The following is a 20716-nucleotide window of genomic DNA, read 5'->3' as shown; positions in this document are numbered from 1 at the left end:
CAGTTCTGAACATGTTGAGCATCTTAGACAAAGGCTTATCAATTTCATTCATGTTATAGTTTATGACAAATTGACTATACCCTTCCAATAATGATTGCAGAATAAGGTCAGTGGTCAATTCTTGACCCAGTGGAAATCCTAATCTTTCAAAGTTCTCGACATACCAAATCATCTTGAGTACGTGAGTTCATACAGGAGTTCCTTCTTACATCTTGCATGCAAATAGGGCCTTAGACACCTCAAACCGCTCGTGCCTAGCTTGCCCTTGATATAGTTGTTTCAGGTGCTCAACCTATCATGTGCATCCATGTTCTCATATTGCTTCTAAAGCTTATAGTTCATGGTAGCAAGCATTAGGCATGATACATCTAATGCATCATCCTGATGCTTCTTGTAAGCATCTTTCTCCACACAAGTGGCGGTAGTAGCGGGTGCTTTAGGAAGAGGTTACTCTAGGACGTACAGTTTTCGTTCTTGCTTAAGGACGATCCTCAAATTTCTGCTCCGTTGAGCTTGTCCTTCTCAAAAACAGATCGCAAAGAGAGAGTATTTGACATGTTAGATGACACGATCTACAACAGTAAAATGCAAAAATAAATATCATATCTAGATCATTTAATTAGACCTTTAATTAAATGATGCTCCCACTGAATTATAGAGCTTTAGTAGAGGCTAATCATGGATATAGACAAACGTATTTTTTGCCCACACTACTAGCTCTTAACCCAATAGTTACAAATTCATATGGGATAAGATCCACATCATACCTCACCTTGAGTTAGCTTTGGCTAATCACCCAAGACTTAGTATGATTAGGTAGGCAATATTTTACCAATTACATCATATGCAACTCTTGGAAATAAAGGATCGAGATCCACATTATACATCATCTTGAGTTAGCTTTAGTTAATCGTCCAAGACTTAGTATAATTGTTCTCTTACCCAACCTTCCCAACTTTTGGGATATGCCTCTAAGTTTTTCTCAATCTAATTGAGGTAACTTAGTTAAGTCTCACCCAAAGTTTGATAACGAGACATAACAATTGTCCTCTCGCACTCTACCAATATAAAATATCACTTTGCTTTGGTAAACCCAACAACAAATGAGCGAGATAGTAATGAGTACCAAACTTTAATAGGCATATCGAGTTGACTTAATTAAAATAAAGTTATTATCTAACATGCATCACATACACACATAGTATATATCAACATATAAGCTTAAACGTAACATAGTTATGGCCCATATTCTACGATCCTCTCAAGCCAATGAGAAGATTGAATGGTTAACCTAGGGCTAACATCTTCTCCAAGTGCTTCCTTTAGTCATCATGTGTCATCGACATCCTTCTTGTAACTTCATCCTCCAATGGACTTTCCACTCCTAATTTTTAATTAAACTAAAATCAATCAATCTCTGAAGCATCGTGTCCTTTGTGAGTGACCCAATAGGTTCTCGTAATGTTGATAATGTGTCTAACCGCTTTAGACACATAAGCAATGAGCGGCATCTAGCAATGCATCATTGCTACCCAAGTGACGAGAAAGTCGAGATCCAACTAATCTTTCCGTGACTACTATAATTTATGACCTTATCCTTCTATCCTCGATATCTAGATTGATCAATGAGGCATAGACCGTATCATCCTCGATATTAATCTTTGTGTTTCTTGATCCCCAAGTAGACTCACTCAAGCAAATGAGTTCAATATCTCATATTGACTTATTTGAGCATAGTCATGCATTTCGTGGTCCTACTTTATTAAGAGACCGCAAGATATCACTTCTGTTATATAGGAGGGATGGATCTCATCTACATCACTTACATCCCTCTGTATAATTTGTTACATACCCAGTGATCGCCTTATAGTCCATCCTATTACAGGTGACGTTTAACAACACCAAAGTAGATAACTCCTTATGTAGGTAATCGTAGTGACTTCAGATCTAAGGACTATTCATACCAATAGTCACATAAGAAAATTTATGACATTCATATAACGATCCATGAAACTTTCTCATGACGGATCAATTCAGTATACATTCTCTAATGCATACACATGTGTCAACTCAATATCTCATATTCATAACTTGTTAGATCAAGTCATCCAGCTAACCCACATGCTAGTCTCAACGCATTAATATCGTCTCTGAATATTAATGCTGGACTAGAAATGATTAAGAGTAGTGTTCTCTACATCATCTCACTATCAATTCAAACAATTGATATGATGTAGATTAGAACTAGCTACCCAAGGACATTATTATACTTAGTTATTTGGCACAAACAAAAAGTAAATATAATAACCAAAAACCCTTGCCATTATTAATAATAGAATATGATACAAAGTCCCTAGTCAATCATCACATAATTGGCTCTAGGGCTATTACTAACATTTAGTTTATAGATTTCTTGCTTTTCAACTACTATATACCTAGATTAATGCAGTCCCATAGTTCAAAATACCTTATCAATTGTACTTACATAGTGGTTCCTTGATAATAAGTCATCCACCATTGATGTCCGTTGTTGTGTCCATGGGAATGCATTGAGAGCATTGCAAAGAAGATCCCAGTTTTATATTTGTCTCTAATAGTAATGAGCACATGAATATACTCTCTGTATCTTACATGCATTTGAACTGCTTTTTCTCCTTCCTACATCCTAAAGGTACTAGTGTCCAAAGTAAATCCCTCTTTGCATACTTCGCCTCTGTTGTCTATTCATGCATTTCCACTAATCTTTCACATAATTTTTTAGTGTTTTAGTGCTTTCCAATTTTGTTCATCCCTTGCTCAGAAAGTACATTCTCCAATGCTTTTGGATCTGAGGCAAGCTTTTCTTTCTTCTTGGTTAACCAATACAAAGACAATAATTTTTCATTATTATGTAAAGGATGTTTATACCCTTTTGCCTCCAAATTTGTGATGCCGACGTTGATTCTAAAATAGATGAGCATCTTCCTCTTCCCTAAGATAAAGTTGCCCTCAAGCTTTTGTGCTGAAAAATTAGCTTTAGTCAGTTTTTTCATCAGCGGTTAATCCTTTAAGAAATTCCTTACTTTGATGCCCCTTATTAGAACCAATAAGGATGAAGGTTGGATGGCTAGGGGGTTAATAGCACTTGACTTGCGAATAGAATTGTTTACTCTTTGGTACGACTTTAGCAAGGTCTATCCACAACGAAAAGTAAAGGACATGGATACAAATACTAACATGATAGGTTACGAACTTCGGAATCCTTGTTCCTATTCCATAGTCTGTCACTCTCCAAGAGTCACTCCTAAATGCCCACTAACTTTCTCCTTTCCAAATGCTTTCAGAGATGGAGAAACCCTTCTTACAATAAATGAGCACCAGTGATAGCAAATAAGAAGCATAACAAATAAAGCTTAGAATTACAATGAGAGAGCTTACAGATGTAAGAAGTTAAACACAACTAACCTCTCCTTCATTCTCCTTTTACAATGTTCAAGTTATCTTTAGCATCGATTTTCTATTCTGCAGACAATTAGTCGACTGTTTTTGCGATCACTACAATCTCCAATTAGTCAACGGATCTCTATCTCTAAGTCAACTTCACACATCATTAGTTAATTGCTCTCCAAGACAACTGCTTTAGTCAACTTGACTCCATTTCAGTTAACTATTTTATAACTCCTAGATCATATGATCCAGCTTATTTGTGTTAGATCAAATGTCATCTTCTGACTTTCAAACAAAACCATTAGTTAACTGTTGGCTAAATCCAACCCAATTGATTGTCCAATCAACTCGGCCACAAACAAGAACATTTTGTTCTTTGGCCGATCAGCTTGCGTCAACTATTTAATCGACTCAACCACCATTTAACTAAATTCATCCTTCAGTTGACAAAGTCGTTAACTACATCCATTTAAATGGTTGAGTTTTTTCCTAAGTCAAGAGTTATCCTAACCCAAGTTGCAAATATCTCAATTTTCACAACTTCTTAAGAGTTTAACTTTGCAATTTGGCATTCTCCCATGAAACAATCTCCCATCAGTAAGCCCCTCAAATGCATCAATCTTCGGATCGTTCCACATATCATCCTTCACTCTTCACCTACATAATTTGCTTCCTTCCGATTTTTGTCAATGTTATCCCAAAGCATCCTTCTTCAATTTCTAAGTCAAACATAGGTTTAATCAAGTCAAATCTAATTGGATCAAGCAATCAATATAAGTTATGGTTAGATTATGTATCTTTGTTTCTCAAAAAAAAAAACTAGCAATAAATATAACTTTAAACTAATTATTAATAAAAATTCGAATGGTTTTGGTTTTGGGTGTTTATATTAAAACTTAAAACCTTACCAACACAATTTGAATTCTTATTGGTGTTCATATGCAAGTAAGATTATCGTGTATCGAATAAGAGCATTAGTTCTTGCAGGATTGTGCAAAAATTAATCTCATCACTTCCTATGGCTCATATTAAATAATGCTTCTAGAATGTCGAGTATTGTAATTAATTTCCTCACATGATTTGTTCTGTCAACTTGTTAATAATTGGGAGTTGAGCTTGGACTGGCATATTTAAAGCTAGAATATATGTAGGTATAAAGTCAACATATCTTTTAATATCTCCAACTTTATTGTCAACTCCTCTTTATTTTAGCTACTGGTGCAATTTATGCATCACTTCTTCCTCCCTTCTCTTTTTATTGTTTCATAGAGAATTGGAAATATAGGATGTCAGGAAAAGAATCCTTTTTTTATCGAAGTTGTCCATTGGTGCTTCTCTTGCCTTCCCTCCCCTCTAATCCTCATGCTGCCAAATAAAATTGAAAGATAAGACATGGGAAGGTTGATTCGAATGGTACTGAATCAAAATAGGATTACCTCAATCAGTCCATCAAAACAACTAATGCAGTGACACTCATGCATGCATAAAATATTTATCTTACTAAAAATTATTAGCATGTATAAAATAAGATATATTTATCAACACATTCAAATAAAATAGAATGTCAAATATACAATATAAAACACATAAATAATTAATAAACTACCTAGAATAGTTGACGTATATGATGCATATTATTATGTTATTTATCACTTGAAAGAAAACATTTAAATTAACATTTACAAGTCACATGCTACCAAATAGAATAGCTTAAGGTTTTAAGCCAATTTAACCAAATCAAATAAACAAAAGATACATTTTTTATTTTTAGCTATATTTATTAGCTATATATGCCATATGTGATCATTATGTGGTACACTTCTAAATCCACCAAGAGGCCACATTTTAAATCCATGTCCAATATAAAGTATCTTGTATCTCCTCAGGTGACAAAGAAACACAATGAGTTGGTTCTATGTCCAGCCAACAAAGACTATATTATCCATGCAACATATATGACAAAAATGTTAGTAAAAGCCCAAACACCTGGATTATCAAAAAACAATATTATTAAAAGCCCTCTAGGCGCCTTTAGTACTCGAGGCGACATGAGTCTAACTAGGAATAAGAAAAGCATGTGTGCAACAAGCGCAAGGTGCAACAAAGGCATGCTCAATATAGAATCGTTATCTCTCTAGATATGTTTGACATGTTACATGCATGATTTTGGTAGCTAATTTAATCTAGGTTATTCCTCTTTGATCCTTGCAAGCAAAAAAAGTAAAATAATAATAATAATAAATAAAGGATGAGATATCTAAGGGCTCTAAACTTTTTTTATGCAAATGGTAATTGCATATTTGAATTTCTGGTATCCTATAGTTATGTCTAGTAAGATTGATTCTGAAACTTTTAAATGATATTATATGATATTAATGGACAGTTATAATATTATAATCTCTAACTATGTAATTCAAGTTTTTAGTTTAAATGACTTCAAGTAGTACATTACTATGACAATATGATGTTGAACTTATTCTAGGTTAGCTTAGTTACTAACAGAGAATTTTAACTTTTAAGTGTTACATCAAATTTACTCTATAGCTGTACTTAATTATTTTCCATATGTAAATCATATATGGTATTTTGAAATTATGCATCTTTTTTCTGCCTACTCCCTATGACCTCATAGCTCTTAGTTGTGCTTAGCATCTCCTAAAACAGTGGTCAATATCCTTAAGATTGGGTGGTGGAGAGTTTACAAAAAAAAAAAATGCTTCCATTAGAATCAAGAATCCTAAAAAACTCATGGCAAGTAGATTGTTGGCAGCCCTATAAGTTTGTTATTGGTGTATAATGGCATTAGATTTGGTTTCAGTGATGTAGGATGACTAGAAGAGAAGACAATAAAAGAATTGCTGATCCAGGAGAGAGAGAATGAATGAATGACCTAGAACTAAGGTTTCAGGATTCATATGTTTCTTGGAAGAGAGTTCAACCAGGATTGTAGAAAGTATGAGCGCTTGAGAGGAACTTAAGAAGTTGAAAAAGTAAGGTAAGTCGAAGGCGGTTGAAGTGGTTGGAAAATGAAAAATAGATAAAGAAAAAGTGAAGCCATGAGTATTGGGTTATTCTACTGCTTCTATTGATTGATACTGAGCATTAAGTATTGGTGATAAAAGATGAGCTTGAGTGTGGCATGGATGATCCTAAAGAGAGAGCAAAGAAAGAATGAATGAATGACCCAATACTAAGTTTTCAGCATTTGCATGTTTAATTCTAGGAAGAGTTTTATAACTTAAATCCAAGAGTATGAGAGCTTAAGAGGAATGTTAAGTAGGGGAAGTGGATCAAGTAGAAGGTATATTTAGGTGGAAGTGGTTGGAAAATGAAAAATTAACAATAAATAGCAATCAGCTTGTTACCCTACTGTTTCTATTGATCCATATTGAGCATTGAGTGCTAGCGATATAAAGATGAGCTTCAGTGGGTGAAACAAGGTACTTTTGCACTTGCAGCCCAAATTGATCTGGACACTTGATCCGTTTGATCTGTAGCACATGTATCGAGTAAGGTTGAGACTCCAAACCATGCAAATTAGTTCCTTTGGTTTATTGAAATTTGCATTGGTAGACATATAAGTACTATGAGTTAAATTTTACTTATTTGGATATAATCTTAAGTTTTAATTTTGAAGGTTCGGTGCTTATGTGCTTACTCAAGATGCAGATCTAGGTTAATTGAAGTGCTTGAGCTATACCCTATTTTTAGTTAACGTAATCAGGCTCTCGCCTGAGAAATTTTTTATGACTAGTTATGTTCACTGCTATTTCTTTCTAAACATCAATATCACAATTGTTTCAAGTGTATATTTGGTTCCAGTGTTATCAATGCAGGGTCTTGTTTCCATGTGGTTTAGACAATTTTTTTGTTTTTGCTTCCCTTATCTTTTTGTTTACACAGGTTAAATAGAAACAGGATCTAACCTTCCCTATTTTTTCCAAGTATGTTAAGTACTGAGTCAGTTAATGTCTATAACAAAATGTAAATGATTGTATTCGTTCATCTTCGTTGGAAAGAAAAATAGCCCTAATGAGATATATCTCACAAAGCAAATTAACTATCTTATATCTGTCAACACATTAGTACCTCAAAGAAAAAAAGCATTTAATGTATTAGGCAATATCAAAAAAGAAGCTAGTCAAACCTGCATGAAAGGTCGCCTAAGGAGCAGTTCAGCAAATATACAACCTGCAGCCCACACATCTACCCCTGATCCATATTGTTTGGCCCCATACAACAGCTCAGGTGCTCTATACCAACGAGCAAAAACCTACAAAATAAAAGAAATAGTTACTAGTAAATTGATCTATCTTTCAAGAATTTAGACAGTGATAATTGATTAGTACATACAATGAATTAGCAATGATCTCTGAAGTGAACAAGTTTCTACACCAACCTAACACATTTAGCTGGAACTAACCAACAGAAATCTAATAATTTCTTTCTCATGTTGCAGCTCCTATAAATTATGATGGATGTAACAATGTGATATCCTTGCACTTTTCCATTGCAAAAGAGCTAACACCATCTCAAAATGTTAATAGTTGGTTTAAGCAGTATATAACATGGATTAGCATTGATGTTATAAAGTGAACAACTTTTTACACCTATGCACAATACATTCCTGGAACTAACCAAGAGAAATCTAATTATTTCTCTTTCTGGAAGTTGCAGCTCCTATAAATAATGATGAATGTAACAATATTGATACCCTTACAGTCGTCCGTACCAAAGGGCTAACATCATTTCAAAACGTTAACAGTTGGTTTTATTACTTTCAGTCGTTACTATGCCTTTAAGAAGCCACCAGTCATGCAGCCATGGTTTCATTTCGTTCCATGCCAACATGAAAGAAATGTTTGACTCTGCCCTTTCTACACGTGAGAATCTTCAATGCCCCTGCTATGTGAGCAGAATAGTGGTGGGAGGTCAGTCGCGAGCATCTTACTTCCTCACAAGAATCTTCCTCGAGGCATCATTGCTGCTGGGTCTTCCTCATGAGCATCTTTTGTGCGAGCGTCTTCTGTGCAACTACAGCTAGTGCAGATCCAAGCAGACAAAGTAAGGGCTGCAACCACTCCTTTCATTAGTTGCAACCTGCTTCTCCCTCTCCCTCTCCCTCTTTTTTTGCTACTGCTGCTGCCCTTCCTCAACTCCTCATGGCTCTTTCCTCTTCCTCATTGGTGCCACCAGCATCGTGTCAGGACACCAGTACAGTACATATATAATTTTGTTCAGATTGGAGATTGAAATCCTAGCTTGGAATGAAATTTCAAACCTTACATGCAAACAATAAGAATGTGATTAACAATTCAGCAACTTCATATCTACCTCAGCCATTGTGCAAGTCAAAGCTTAAAATCTCAGCTTTGGAACCAGTTTTGGTCCCTGATCAGAACAGTTCAATATTGGTGCTAATCTATGCAGCACATGATTTAGGTCGACACAAGTCAGTCAGTTATGCCGTGAGCTGTAGTGGTGAAGGAAAGACGAAGAATAATATTATAATGGGAATAAAAGGATGAAGAAAAAGAGAAAAGTCTACAACCCTCAGTTAACTTTCTTGTTGCATGATCCAACCTTTGCACACATTAGAAGGATCAGTATTAACTCTCATGTGATTAGCACAAACAAGAGAACATCACCTGCCCAGGACAACTTCTCTCACACCTCTCAAACCTGAACATCAAGGACGATCAACAATACCTTTATCTTGTTTCTCTACCCCAACTCCTTGACCTGAAACCATTGATCCACTATCTGAAACCATTAAACCACTACCAATATGTCCACAATCTTCAGTTTCCTTTGCCGCTTCATGACCCAACTTCCTCACATTAGAAAGGATCACTATCATTTCTCATGAGACTTTGAAGCCAGGGTTAGACATAAAAGTAGTTGATAAGAGGCGGTGTAAGCATATGAGCAACACATCACAATTTGGTGGTTTTAGGCAAGTAAAAAAAAATGATCCTGCATAGTATGGAGCAATATGTATTCTGCTCGCTTAGTTGGTGACATAGGAGGTGCATGTTGTGGGCACCACCACAAATGTTAAAGGCAATTTTATCATAATATGTGAAGGAGCGTTGATAATTTGAACATGTAAGGCTCATTAGATCTTCTGAGACAGGTGTGATTGCCTGATAGAAACTTCAAACTCGTTTGTCTCATTTTCATTAGACCCAAGTTCCATTTGTTTATGGGCTATTTACAATTAAATTTAAAGACAGTATCCTTCGCATTTTCCAATAGAGGTGATATTTTGTTACACATGATAATCGAACTTGGTACTTGGTAGCACATGTAAAAGGTAGGATTTCATGGTTCCTACTCAAAAGCAGAAATAAAGACAAACCTACAGAATAATATGGAAATATTAATGTGAAAATAATACCAAATTCTTTCATCATATCAGCATTTTAGGTTCGACAGTGATCAAAAGCCTTTGTACAAATGAGTAATGTGACCTGATCTGACACAAGCCACTGCATATAAACTACAAATGTCTGTCAAGTACCCTATCTGAATAGGAATTCCATACTAAATATATTATAAACCTGGTGAGTGAGCCTGCGGTCTGGACTTCCGAAAGTGCGTGCTAGACCAAAGTCTGCAAGTTTAAGCTGTCCATCAGAAGCAATAAGCAGGTTGTTGGGTTTCATATCCCTGATGCATCAGAATTGTTGGATTAGATTTTTATACATGAAAATGGAAGGCACCAAGAAGGCAAAATACCTGTGCACAACCCATTTTCTATGGCAGCAGGCAAGTCCTTTTAGTATCATCTGAAGATATGATTTTATGTCAGCTGGAGACAGGACAATGTTTCTATCACGAATAACAGCTTCCAAGTCACTCTCCATGAACTCAAATACAAGGTGCAAGTTACCCTTGTGAGGGAAAGCATCAATTAACTCAATGATATTAGGATCTTTAATCTCTTTAAGCAATTTAATCTCCCTAAGTGCGGTGAAGTTTACACCTTCCTTATACTTTCCTAGACGAATCTTCTTAATTGCAACTGTTTGACCGGTCTGTAAAAATCAATGAGTGTTAGTTCACTACATTCTTACTGATACATTTTAACATAGAACAGACTCATATAAAATCGTACACTCTAACAAAGCTAAAACTATAGTTCTGAATGTTAAACCCTTTGTTTTTGAATACTCATGTATGTATATCAATCAACATCCTCTTGTCTCCAACTGAATTTTTGTGCTATAAAATGATGATTTTTTTGAACATGTAGTTCCTTAACAATACATAGGAGCAACATTGATCATCAAAACAAGAACTTCGAAGAAATATGTGTTTACCATCATACAATAATTGGCAAACAAAAAGAAACTGAAACTGATCTGTTTTAAATCCACATCTATAGTCTTGATAACGGTAATTTTATATAGCTTATGAATAAGAAGTTTATCCAAAAAATACATGAGCCGTTCAGAAAAGAAAGACAAAAAGCACTAGATGATACATGTTTTTCTCTTGCCTTAACTACTCTATGGCGCCTCATCTCATCTTAGTGGATGCTTAGGCACATAAGGTGTGATGACAACAATGATTTACTGTAATCAGTTGAAAACTTTAGGATGAGAAATTAGGACATTCAATCAGTGAAGCAAGCAACAGATAATAAAGTTTGTGAAAACAAGTTGCAGCTAGCAAGAAGGAGATGGAGAGGAAGAGAAAGTGGTGAATTCGAGTCCATAGTACAAATATTCACCCCATCCAGTGGAAAGTGGTGAATTTCCAATTTGCTTAGCTTCCAGACATCTCTTTAGGCTCATTCACTACCCATTTAATATAACTTTACTTGTGAAAGAATGTCTGCACCCTTCTTTAAATTTTAGAGTATGTTCTTTGCAACTCTCTAGCAAGGCTGCTTCACGTTATGATATCATGTTTCCTCCAAAAAGTGAGAAAACTCTAAATGGATTGTGGTATGTGTTCATATAGAGAAGGCATATCCTTACACTGAAAATGTGCATACAGTAAGAAAAGAGATCTATGATAGCAAAAAATACAAATAGCTGTCTTAGAAAAATCTCTGCTTTAAGCGCCCAAATTAAACCTTGCATTTGAAAAATGACCTTGCACAGCCCTATTTCACCATCTCTCTAATCCTCACTTCAAGAAATCGAAAAGTTTTAAAATACACATCTAGAGGCCAAAAAAATACTAAGTCATCATGCATTGAAATTCCTTTAAAAACTCATGTTTTGATGTTTGGGTAATATAATTATGGAGATTTGCAATCTCTTATTTATGTATTTAGACTCAACTAAGAAATTTTCAGCAACACATCAGGAAAAATCATTTTAGGTGGACAAAGAAAAGCAAAGGGACCTAATGAAGGCCTATAGCCCTGAACTGGAAAGAATTTGGAGACTCGAGGTCTTGCAAACCTAGAAGACAACCTACCATTCAAGGTGCTATTTGAGAAATGAAAATTTGTCTCACTTTCAAAAAGGCAGGCCTGCAGGTTCAGCTTTATGTACAAAAGACTTCTACCAAAAATAATAAGTTCATATCAATAACTTGGATTATTTAGTTAAGCATAGAGGCTAACATGGGTTGTAATCTCTTTTGCATAATAATTGTAAAATAATATGGAATATTGCTTTATTACAAGAGATAAGCCCCTATTTATACACGAATATAAGGACCTATTCTAGGAGAATTATTCTATAAAAAAGAAAAACAGAATATTCATCTCTAACAAAATATTTATCCCTAACAAAATATTTATCCCTAAATATTCTAACACTCCCCCTTAAGCTGGAGAATATAAATCATATGTACCTAGCTTGTTACATATGTAGTCAATTCGAAGACCTCTCAATGACTTGGTGAATATATCTGCTAGTTGATCCTGTGAGTTAACAAAACTAGTAGATATTTCACCAGATATGACTTTTTCTCTGGCAAAATGACAGCCAACTTCAATATGCTTTGTCCTCTCATGAAAAACTGGATTCGAGGCGATATGCATAGCGGCTTGATTGTCACATATAAGTGACATTTGTGTAACCTCTCCAAATCTTAGCTCTTGAAGCAATTGTTTGAGCCATATAAGCTCTTGACTGGCTATGGCCATAGCTCGATATTCTGCCTCTGCACTGGATCTTGACATAACATTCTGCTTTTTGCTTTTCCAAGAAATAAAGTTATCTCCGACAAATATACAAAAACCAAAAGTAGATTCCTATCAATGGGAGATCCTGCCCAATCTGCATCAGAATAGCCCACGACTCGAGTATGTCCTTTGTCTCTGTACAAAAGACTCTTTCCTGGAGCACCTCTGATATATCAGATAGTGCGTGTCACAGCATCCCAATGTTCCTTGCATGGAGAGTTGAGAAACTGACTTACTACACTTACTGCAAAAGAAATATCCGGACGAGTAACAGTAAGGTAGCTTAATCTCCCTACTAATCGTCTGTATCATTCAGAATCTGGAAGAGACTCCCCCTGATTTGGCATGAGCTTGACATTAAGATCCATAGGTGTGTCAACTGTCTTTGAGTTTAACATGTCTGTTTCTTCTAGAATATCCAGTGCATACTTCCTTTGGGATATGATAATCTCATGTTTGGACTGTGCTACCTCTATCCCCAAAAAATATTTAAGTTTGTCGAGATCTTTTGTCTGAAAATGTTTGAAAAGATGTTGTTTCACCTGTGAAATCCTGATCTGTTGAAGGAGCGACAAAACTCTGGACGATCTGCGTAGCACGGGAAGGTCGACCATGTAGACTCCAACATTTATCAATCATGTGTCCTGGTCGGTGGCAATGATCACACCAAGGACGTCCTTTGTCACCCTTACGAGGTGGAAGTCTGTTGTTGTTTCAAGAGACCAAAGTTGATGAGTAGAGAAGCGTACCGAAGACCTGTTTCGCCATCCAAAGCATTCACGCGCTACAGGAATACCGCCGATGAAGCAGCAAAACCAAAGGACAGATTGGGAATCGCGATTGGGAGGGATCGCGATTGGGAGAGATGCTTCTGGCCGCCGATGAAGCAGCATAACCGCAGGATAGATGCGCTCGGTCCTCTGTCGACGGTGAGACAGAGGTGTGATTCAGTCGATGTCGCGATCCAAAGGAAGGAGAGGAAGGCTCCTTCGCGTGGCGCCGTGCTCCAAACGCTGAAATCAGAGGCGCTTGGTCGACGGCGAGACAGAAGCGCAGGATGAGGAAGGAGACGCCGCGATTCGGAGGAAAGAGAGGAAAGCTCCTTCACACGTGGCGGCGGAAAAATAAATAAATAAATAAATAAACCTAATCCTGCTTTGATATCATATAAAATAATATGGAATCTTGCTTTATTACTATTCATACACGAATATAGGGACCTATTCTAGGAGAATTATTCTATAAAAAAGAAAAATAGAATATTCATCCCTAACATAATATTTATCCCTAAATATTCTAACAATAATAATAAACCTATTTTTTACTACATATCGCAGTGAAACCCTCCTCTCACTTCACCATCACCACTCTCCCTCTCATGTGTCCTCTGTTGCTAGATCACTCTCATAAGCTGCAAGTTTGCCACACCCCTTTAACTGTTCTCCAGTCCTGATTTATCTGGGGAAAAAAGTCCCTGTTAAACAAAAGAAGTTGTCAGTAGAAAGGGTAAAAATGTTGTTGATAATGAGTTAAGTGAGATCTTGGCACCTCGTGACCATCCTGGACTGAATATAGCAATAAGAGAAGCCTCCCAATGGGTGAACAGGAGGGAACATGGAACTGATAAAGGGGAACTTAGAAACACAGTCAGAACTAGCTCAAGTGGTATCACGAGTTGCTCTTCCAGCAGGGCGAATGAGAGACACCAAACTAATCTTTGTTCTTCTTCCTAGATTTCCTCCTAGTTCCTTAAAACCAATATCAAACTCAACGTTTGCTCTTCCAGCAGGGTGAATGAGAGACACCAAACTAATCTTTGTTCTTCTTCATACAGTTCCTCTTTGTTCCTTATGGATATCTAAATCTTAGGAACATCAAATCCCTTTGCTACACTCTTACCCATAATAACATTCTCCACCAGGAACCTTAAATCAGAAAGTTCTATTAAAACCAATATCAAACTCAACATTTTTAATTATCTCCTTTGGGCACAAGCATTCAATAACCTGGTTGGCTCTCATGGAAACAACAACCATATCACATCTAACATCTGGATAAGAAAGATGCAGCTTATTCAGCATAGGGAAGATTCTTATTGTCTTTATAAGACTTCTCAATAGCTTTAAACCAAACATAAGCAGAATGTCTATTTCAAATATCAGACAGACATGTTTTTTAATCAAGATGGTATTTTTTTCAATTAAATAATATTTGGTTCCCAGTGAGGTAAATGGGAAGAGTTCACTATATAGCATCTAAAGTGCCAACAACAGAAGTTCCATGTGGTCAAATTTTTGTCTGTCCATGATGATTCCCATACAGCCGATGAGATCACAGATTTTAAATGCCTTGACCTGAGTGCTTCATATGTCCCATGCACCTTACTGCAGCTTCCTTATCTCAATATAAATCAATAGTTAGGTGATATAATTGATGTGGTCCCATAGCCATAATTCAGACCCACCATGTGTCCATTGTGATCACACCTTCTGTCTATCAGCTGCTTGGGCAGGTTTGGATGACCATCTATTGTACAAGTAGCCACCACTTGCAAGTAGGTACAATTTCAACTTCTTGATTATCCATGAAGATCATTGTTAATCAAGAATAGTATGAGCAATCAGGCCACACTTTAGAATGCCTCTAATTCACCCAAATTTATTATCACTCTCTCAACTTCAAGTATTGTTTCTATGTTAAAATCAAGGACTGTGGTTGCTTGATTTTGGAGAGCAACTGCAAGTAGATTTCTATTATTCATCTTTTAATTCTAAAATCTATCTGGATTGCTGATAGTTCTCATATCTCTCAATACCCTTCTATGTATACATCTTCTACCAGACTATGTAGACTATCCTTATGGGGATCTAAGAAGTCCTTAGTGACATGGAAAAGCTTTATGTTACCCTAAAGAGGAAGGTGGATTGGATTTCCGGAATACCAATTGCTAGAATCAAGCTTTACTCACAAAAACTCTATGGAACATACATGCCAAGAAGGACTCCCTCTAGACACAATGGATTAACAGCATCTACCTAAAGGATTGGTCTATTTAGGAATGGGAGTCAAAGAAAGGGGACTCCCCTCTACTCAAATGGATTGCAGAAATTAGAAACCATCGCATGGGTGCTTCTGGAAACGAAGCTGCCTCAATTCAATTACTAACCAATGGGAGGAAAGGAAACGGTTTTCATATGGCAAAAGCATATGAATTCTACATGCCAAAGAAAAGGAGAATTACATATATGACAAACATATGGAGCCCTTAGCTAGTCCCCAAACATGTGTTTATCTTATGACTGGGAGAAAAGGACCAATTGATCACACAGAACAGAATCCTATTTCTGCAGATGGACGGCCAGTGCGAGCTGTGTGAGGAGGACTTGGAAACAAGAGACCACCTATTCTTCGAGTGTGAATTCAACAGCAACATATGGAATCATTTAAAGGGCTGGATGGATAAAAAGGTGTATGAGGATGTTAAAGAGTGCACTCAAATGGATGAAAAAGGAAACCAACAGCACCTCATGGCAGAACAAAGCAAAAAGGATAGCATTGGTTTGTACAGTTTATCAAATATGGAACGTGTGCAACAAAGCAATCTTTGAAGTAGTTCATATATCAAAGAAAAGCATCATACACAAGATACAAACATAGGTTATAAAGTTTTGTTTATGTTATACTTTGAGTCCCAAAGAGTTTTTGAAAAGGGTTAGCTGGCTCAAACTGAGTGGGTCTTTTCTTTTTAATAGTTTGATATGTTACTGATAGAGTCAGGAGATAGAAAGATGTAATTTGAACCTGGGCTAGCCCAAGCATTGTACATGTAATTTTCTTGTGAAATTAAAGTTTACATTTCCTGATCTGCTACATACTTATCACATTTTCTTTACTATTAAGTCTTTATTATATATGTTTTTTTATAATTCTTAGATATGGATGACAAACATGGCCCTAAATCCACTTGTTACATTTTTCTCAGACACAATTGTACTCAAAAAGGTTACTAGTGTCACACTAATCCTACTTTGCACCTGTCTCTACTGATGCCACAATCTTTGAGATTATACCTTATTTCCTAGATTTTGCTACCTACAATGGACAGCATATCATGTTGTTTTTTTCAAAAGCTTAAATCTCTTCTTCTGCAAGTTTGTCTTGTCTTTTTCAGTTGAAGATTTTTAGTTGCACCACAAAGCCCTAAAAATCCCTACTATAAATGAGCTACAAATGAACGTATGCCCAATCATCACAAGAACACAGGAGCTTGTTTCCTTGTTACACGGTGTGCATCCTATTGTGGTTGGACTATAGAGTTAAAAAATTGAGCACAATTCCACTATATATCCTATTGTTAATTATGTTTTCTTCAAAACTTTAAGCCACTTTTTCTGCAAGTTGGTTTCATCTTTATTATTTATCTTTATCATTTGTAAAGATTCCTAAGTTATACCATCAAACCCTCAAAGATTCTCACTATAAATGAGAGAATGTGTGCCCTTTCATCAAATCATCCTTTGTTTATTGGTGTGTATTCTATTATTTTTGTTGGATGAATGGTTGTCAAAATCAGTATTGGTATCACAGTCAAATGGTCAACCTAAATATTAATCATCTCGAGTGGATTAGCAAAATAAGAATTGTTAAGAAAAAACTAAAAAGAATAGTTTCATCTAATAAGATAACAAATTGTTTTCAATCATAATGAGGGTGTATGTTGTATTTACCAAATATTAATTTAACATAAATATTAGAAGAAATAAAGTTAGATTAGAAATACATAATACACTATCATAATATTATAATGTTATATTATTATCAATATCACAATATTGTTATTATTCAATTAAATTATATTTTAGAACTATTAAGTAGTAGAAATATATATTTTCTCTCAATCAATAGTATCATTTCTCAATCAATAGTATTATCTCTCAATCAACATTGAACAAAGAAGAAAGTTGGTCTACTTAGTGGTACAATGCATGCAACAAGAACCTCATTGAAATCCATGGTAAGGAGGCGAGGGTTTTGAGCTACACAAGAACAACTAGGAATAAGGAAGTTAGGGTTTTGAGCTACAATTCACAAGGGAAAATAGGACTATCTCTCTCCTAGATGTCTCAGCTTGTATTCTAGCTAAAGATTGGGAAAGAGTTGACTAAACTAGTCAGCAAATGTCTTAGCTTGTATTCTAGCGAAAGATTGGGAAAGAGTTGACCAAATTGGTCAGCAAATGTCTTAGCTTGTATTCTAACAAAAGATTGGGAAAGAGTAGACTAAACTGGCCAACTTTGCCAAAACCAATTAACCTTGACAAAACGTTAGCATATTCCTTTAGCTCTCAATCAACAACAACTAAATTTTTATCTCACTAAGTGGGGTCGGTTATGGATTCTCCTACGCCATTGGACTCAATCTCCTACTATATCGTCATCTATATTTAAATAAATTTTATTTTATTTTACTATTGCAAACCAAGTCTTTTTTAGTCTCCTTTTTCCTTGATTTATGTGTGTATTTGTCATGGTCTTACATCGCCTAACTTTAGACATTTATCAGTTGCTTAAGTACATGTCAATATGATCTTAAATGCGTCTATTGGATTTTTCCCTCAGTGCAACTCGGCTTTCTCTCTAATAGTCTCATCTCGTATCTTGTATATTCTCATATATTCGCACATCCACCTTGACATCCTTATATTTGTAACTCTCATTTTTTGCTCGTGTGTTTGGTTCATTATCTAACATTCAACTCCATAAAACATAGCAGGTCTAACTGTCATTTTGTTAATATTCCCTTTAACCTTTAGAGAAACCTTACGATCACAAAGAGCACCTAACACCCTCATCCATTTCAACCATCCTCCATTTCAACCAACCTACTTATATTCAATGTAAAGTATCTCCATTAACCACTCCATCGTTTTGTAAAAACGATCCTAAATAATTAAAACTTTCAATTATAAATAACTCATCATCTCATGTGTTAACAATTGTCTTTCTATGTTTACTACTATTAAACTTAAATTTCATATATTATGTTTTTACTTTACAAAGAACTTTTACTCCAATATCTTCTACCAAGATTCAAGCTTCGTATTTACTTTTCCACATGTCTCATCGACCTCTTTCAATTCTTGATCAATTTGATTTATATTTTAGTAGAATCAAACTCATTTTCAAGTAATTTCTTTGAATCTCCATTTTGTTTTACTAGACCATTGATCTATTAAGATGGTTGATTCTCAAGAAAAATAAAATCACCTTTGCGATACCAATTCAAGAAAAATCAAATCACCTTTGTCGATACCAATCCAACTCAGGTAACCCATCGATTTGGACAACCATATGTAAAACTATGGCATATGGAGCAAGAATTAGGATACATGCACAACAGGAAGACACTTTAACTCCATTAATGATGGTTAAACTAAGAAATAGGACAGTGAACCTTTAAAACCTATAGGATAGGATTGTCAGTGTTGTTACTGTTTAACCCTTTTGAAATGTTGACATCTTGAGAAGGTTGAGCTTAGGACATTATACTGAATATCCTACACCAAGCATATCAGATTACATACTATTGATCAATTGGTAATGTCTTAAGTTGACTATTCAGCAACTACTGTGCATCACCATAAACCTAGATAGATCTAAATTCTGAATCTGTTTGTGATAGATTCCTGAAAGTGTAAAGATAACATTATTCCAAAACTAAATTAAATTATGATAAAAAAGAAACTGCAACCTGCTATCTGAAACAATTTCCAAGGATTGACCCAATAAAATAATGGTAATAAATTCATAGTTGAAAATAGAAATAGAAATTTCCATTTATTGTATCAAGTAGTCAAAGTCAGAACTCGGGCTATTTAGTATTTATACCTTCAGCATTCTCATATCAGTGTGAGCTGTGAATGATCAATTCAACTCAAGTTGCAAAGATAAAAAAAATTCCAGAAAAGTTACTAACATATCAAAACAAAAGATATGAAATCTACATGGTATTATTGTGATGGATTACCTATTTTCTCCAGGAGAAAAGGATCGTATGTACACTAAAACATCTAACTAAAGTGATTGGACAGTCAGTAACAGGCTACGTACTAATCTAAGTCACCTACACTTACTGAGGAAACAGAGAGCGTAATAACTTAGAAATGCAAACAAAAACTACCACAAAGTTTGGCGAGCAAGAAAGATTGTCATTTGAGCCTAAATAGCAATTAACATTGGTTTTAAACCCTCAACGAAAGGACCAAAGATTCAGACCTTGACCGCCACAGATCGGCGACCTAATTTAGAAAAGGAACAATCAGAGGGCATGCCTTGGTGTCGATGGCCTTGAAGACGACCCCGTATGTGCCTTCCCCGAGCACCTCGCGCTTGAGGTAGCGGTCAGCGACGCGCTTCGAGAGTGCGGCATCCTCCTCGCAGGGGGAGGCCCCGCCGGCATCCGGGGCCTGAAGCATCGTATTCGTCGCCTAGGCCGATGCCGATGCCGATGCCGCCGTGTTCGCAGCTATACGACGGTCGATTCTATCAGGTGAAACGGATGCGACGACCGTACGAAAGGCGATGCGAGCAGAAGAGAGTGGAGACGGTCTGAGGTCTCTTGCAGCGCTACTTGGAATCAGGAAAGGAAAGGTGAGGAAAAGGGAGGCGGTCGCCACTCTCAGCGCTCCCTGTGAACGATGCCCCTCTTTTCTATCAACGGGCTGATTTCTTCGACCAAGCTCCCTCAAGGATTCATAAATGCACTGATTTTCTTGTAAGATATCCGACCAAAAATATTTTTATTAGATGAAATTTTAGAAGAAAAATATGATAAGAATAAAAGTAAAATATTTTATATTTTACATACTTTTTAATAATGGTCACTTCTTCTGCAAAAAGGTAGATTCCCCACCTTAGCGGTCTCATACGATCAGTCCAGGTATTACCTAGATTCGAACTCTTACCCTCTTCTGTAAATCTGTTGCGTCGTAACCAACTCACCTATGAGGGACCCACACGGTCGGCCCAGGTATTGCCTGGATTCGAACCCTTACCTTCTTCTGTAAGTCTGCTGCGTCGTAACCAACTCACCTATGCCTCAGGGGCTTTTATAATGGTCACTTCAATTCTATTGTACCGT

General features: G+C 36.1%; 1 protein-coding gene across 1 annotated transcript; it reads right to left on the bottom strand.

Annotated features, from left to right (window-relative positions):
* Positions 1–491: 491 nt before the first annotated feature.
* Positions 492–20263, bottom strand: LOC141829927 (cyclin-dependent kinase D-1-like). The gene is made up of 5 exons (XM_074717401.1): positions 19908–20263; positions 10168–10466; positions 9990–10098; positions 7574–7699; positions 492–572 (listed from the first exon to the last, which is right to left on the bottom strand). Exons 1-5 carry the CDS (start codon positions 20049–20051, stop codon positions 492–494), a joined length of 759 nt encoding a protein of 252 aa, XP_074573502.1. The 5' UTR covers positions 20052–20263.
* Between the last annotated feature and the right edge of the window lie 453 nt (positions 20264–20716).

The sequence above is a fragment of the Curcuma longa genome, chromosome 5 (genome assembly GCF_044706935.1).
Source record: "Curcuma longa cultivar G26 ecotype Majalengka, Jawa Barat chromosome 5, ITB_CL_G26_1.1, whole genome shotgun sequence".
In the NCBI taxonomy this organism is placed as follows: domain Eukaryota; kingdom Viridiplantae; phylum Streptophyta; class Magnoliopsida; order Zingiberales; family Zingiberaceae; genus Curcuma; species Curcuma longa.
This window is presented reverse-complemented; position numbering and strand designations above follow the sequence as displayed.

What these genes read in the sequence shown, in the direction of transcription:
- LOC141829927 (XM_074717401.1), bottom strand. Translation starts at nt 20,051, where the DNA reads ATGCTTCAGGCCCCGGATGCCGGCGGGGCCTCCCCCTGCGAGGAGGAT. An exon ending in AGAAAATGGGTTGTGCACAG is followed by an intron (nt 10,099 to 10,167) that starts GTATTTTGCCTT and finishes CTGATGCATCAG; the next exon opens with GGATATGAAACCCAACAACC. An exon ending in ACCGCAGGCTCACTCACCAG is followed by an intron (nt 7,700 to 9,989) that starts GTTTATAATATA and finishes TTTATTTTGTAG; the next exon opens with GTTTTTGCTCGTTGGTATAG.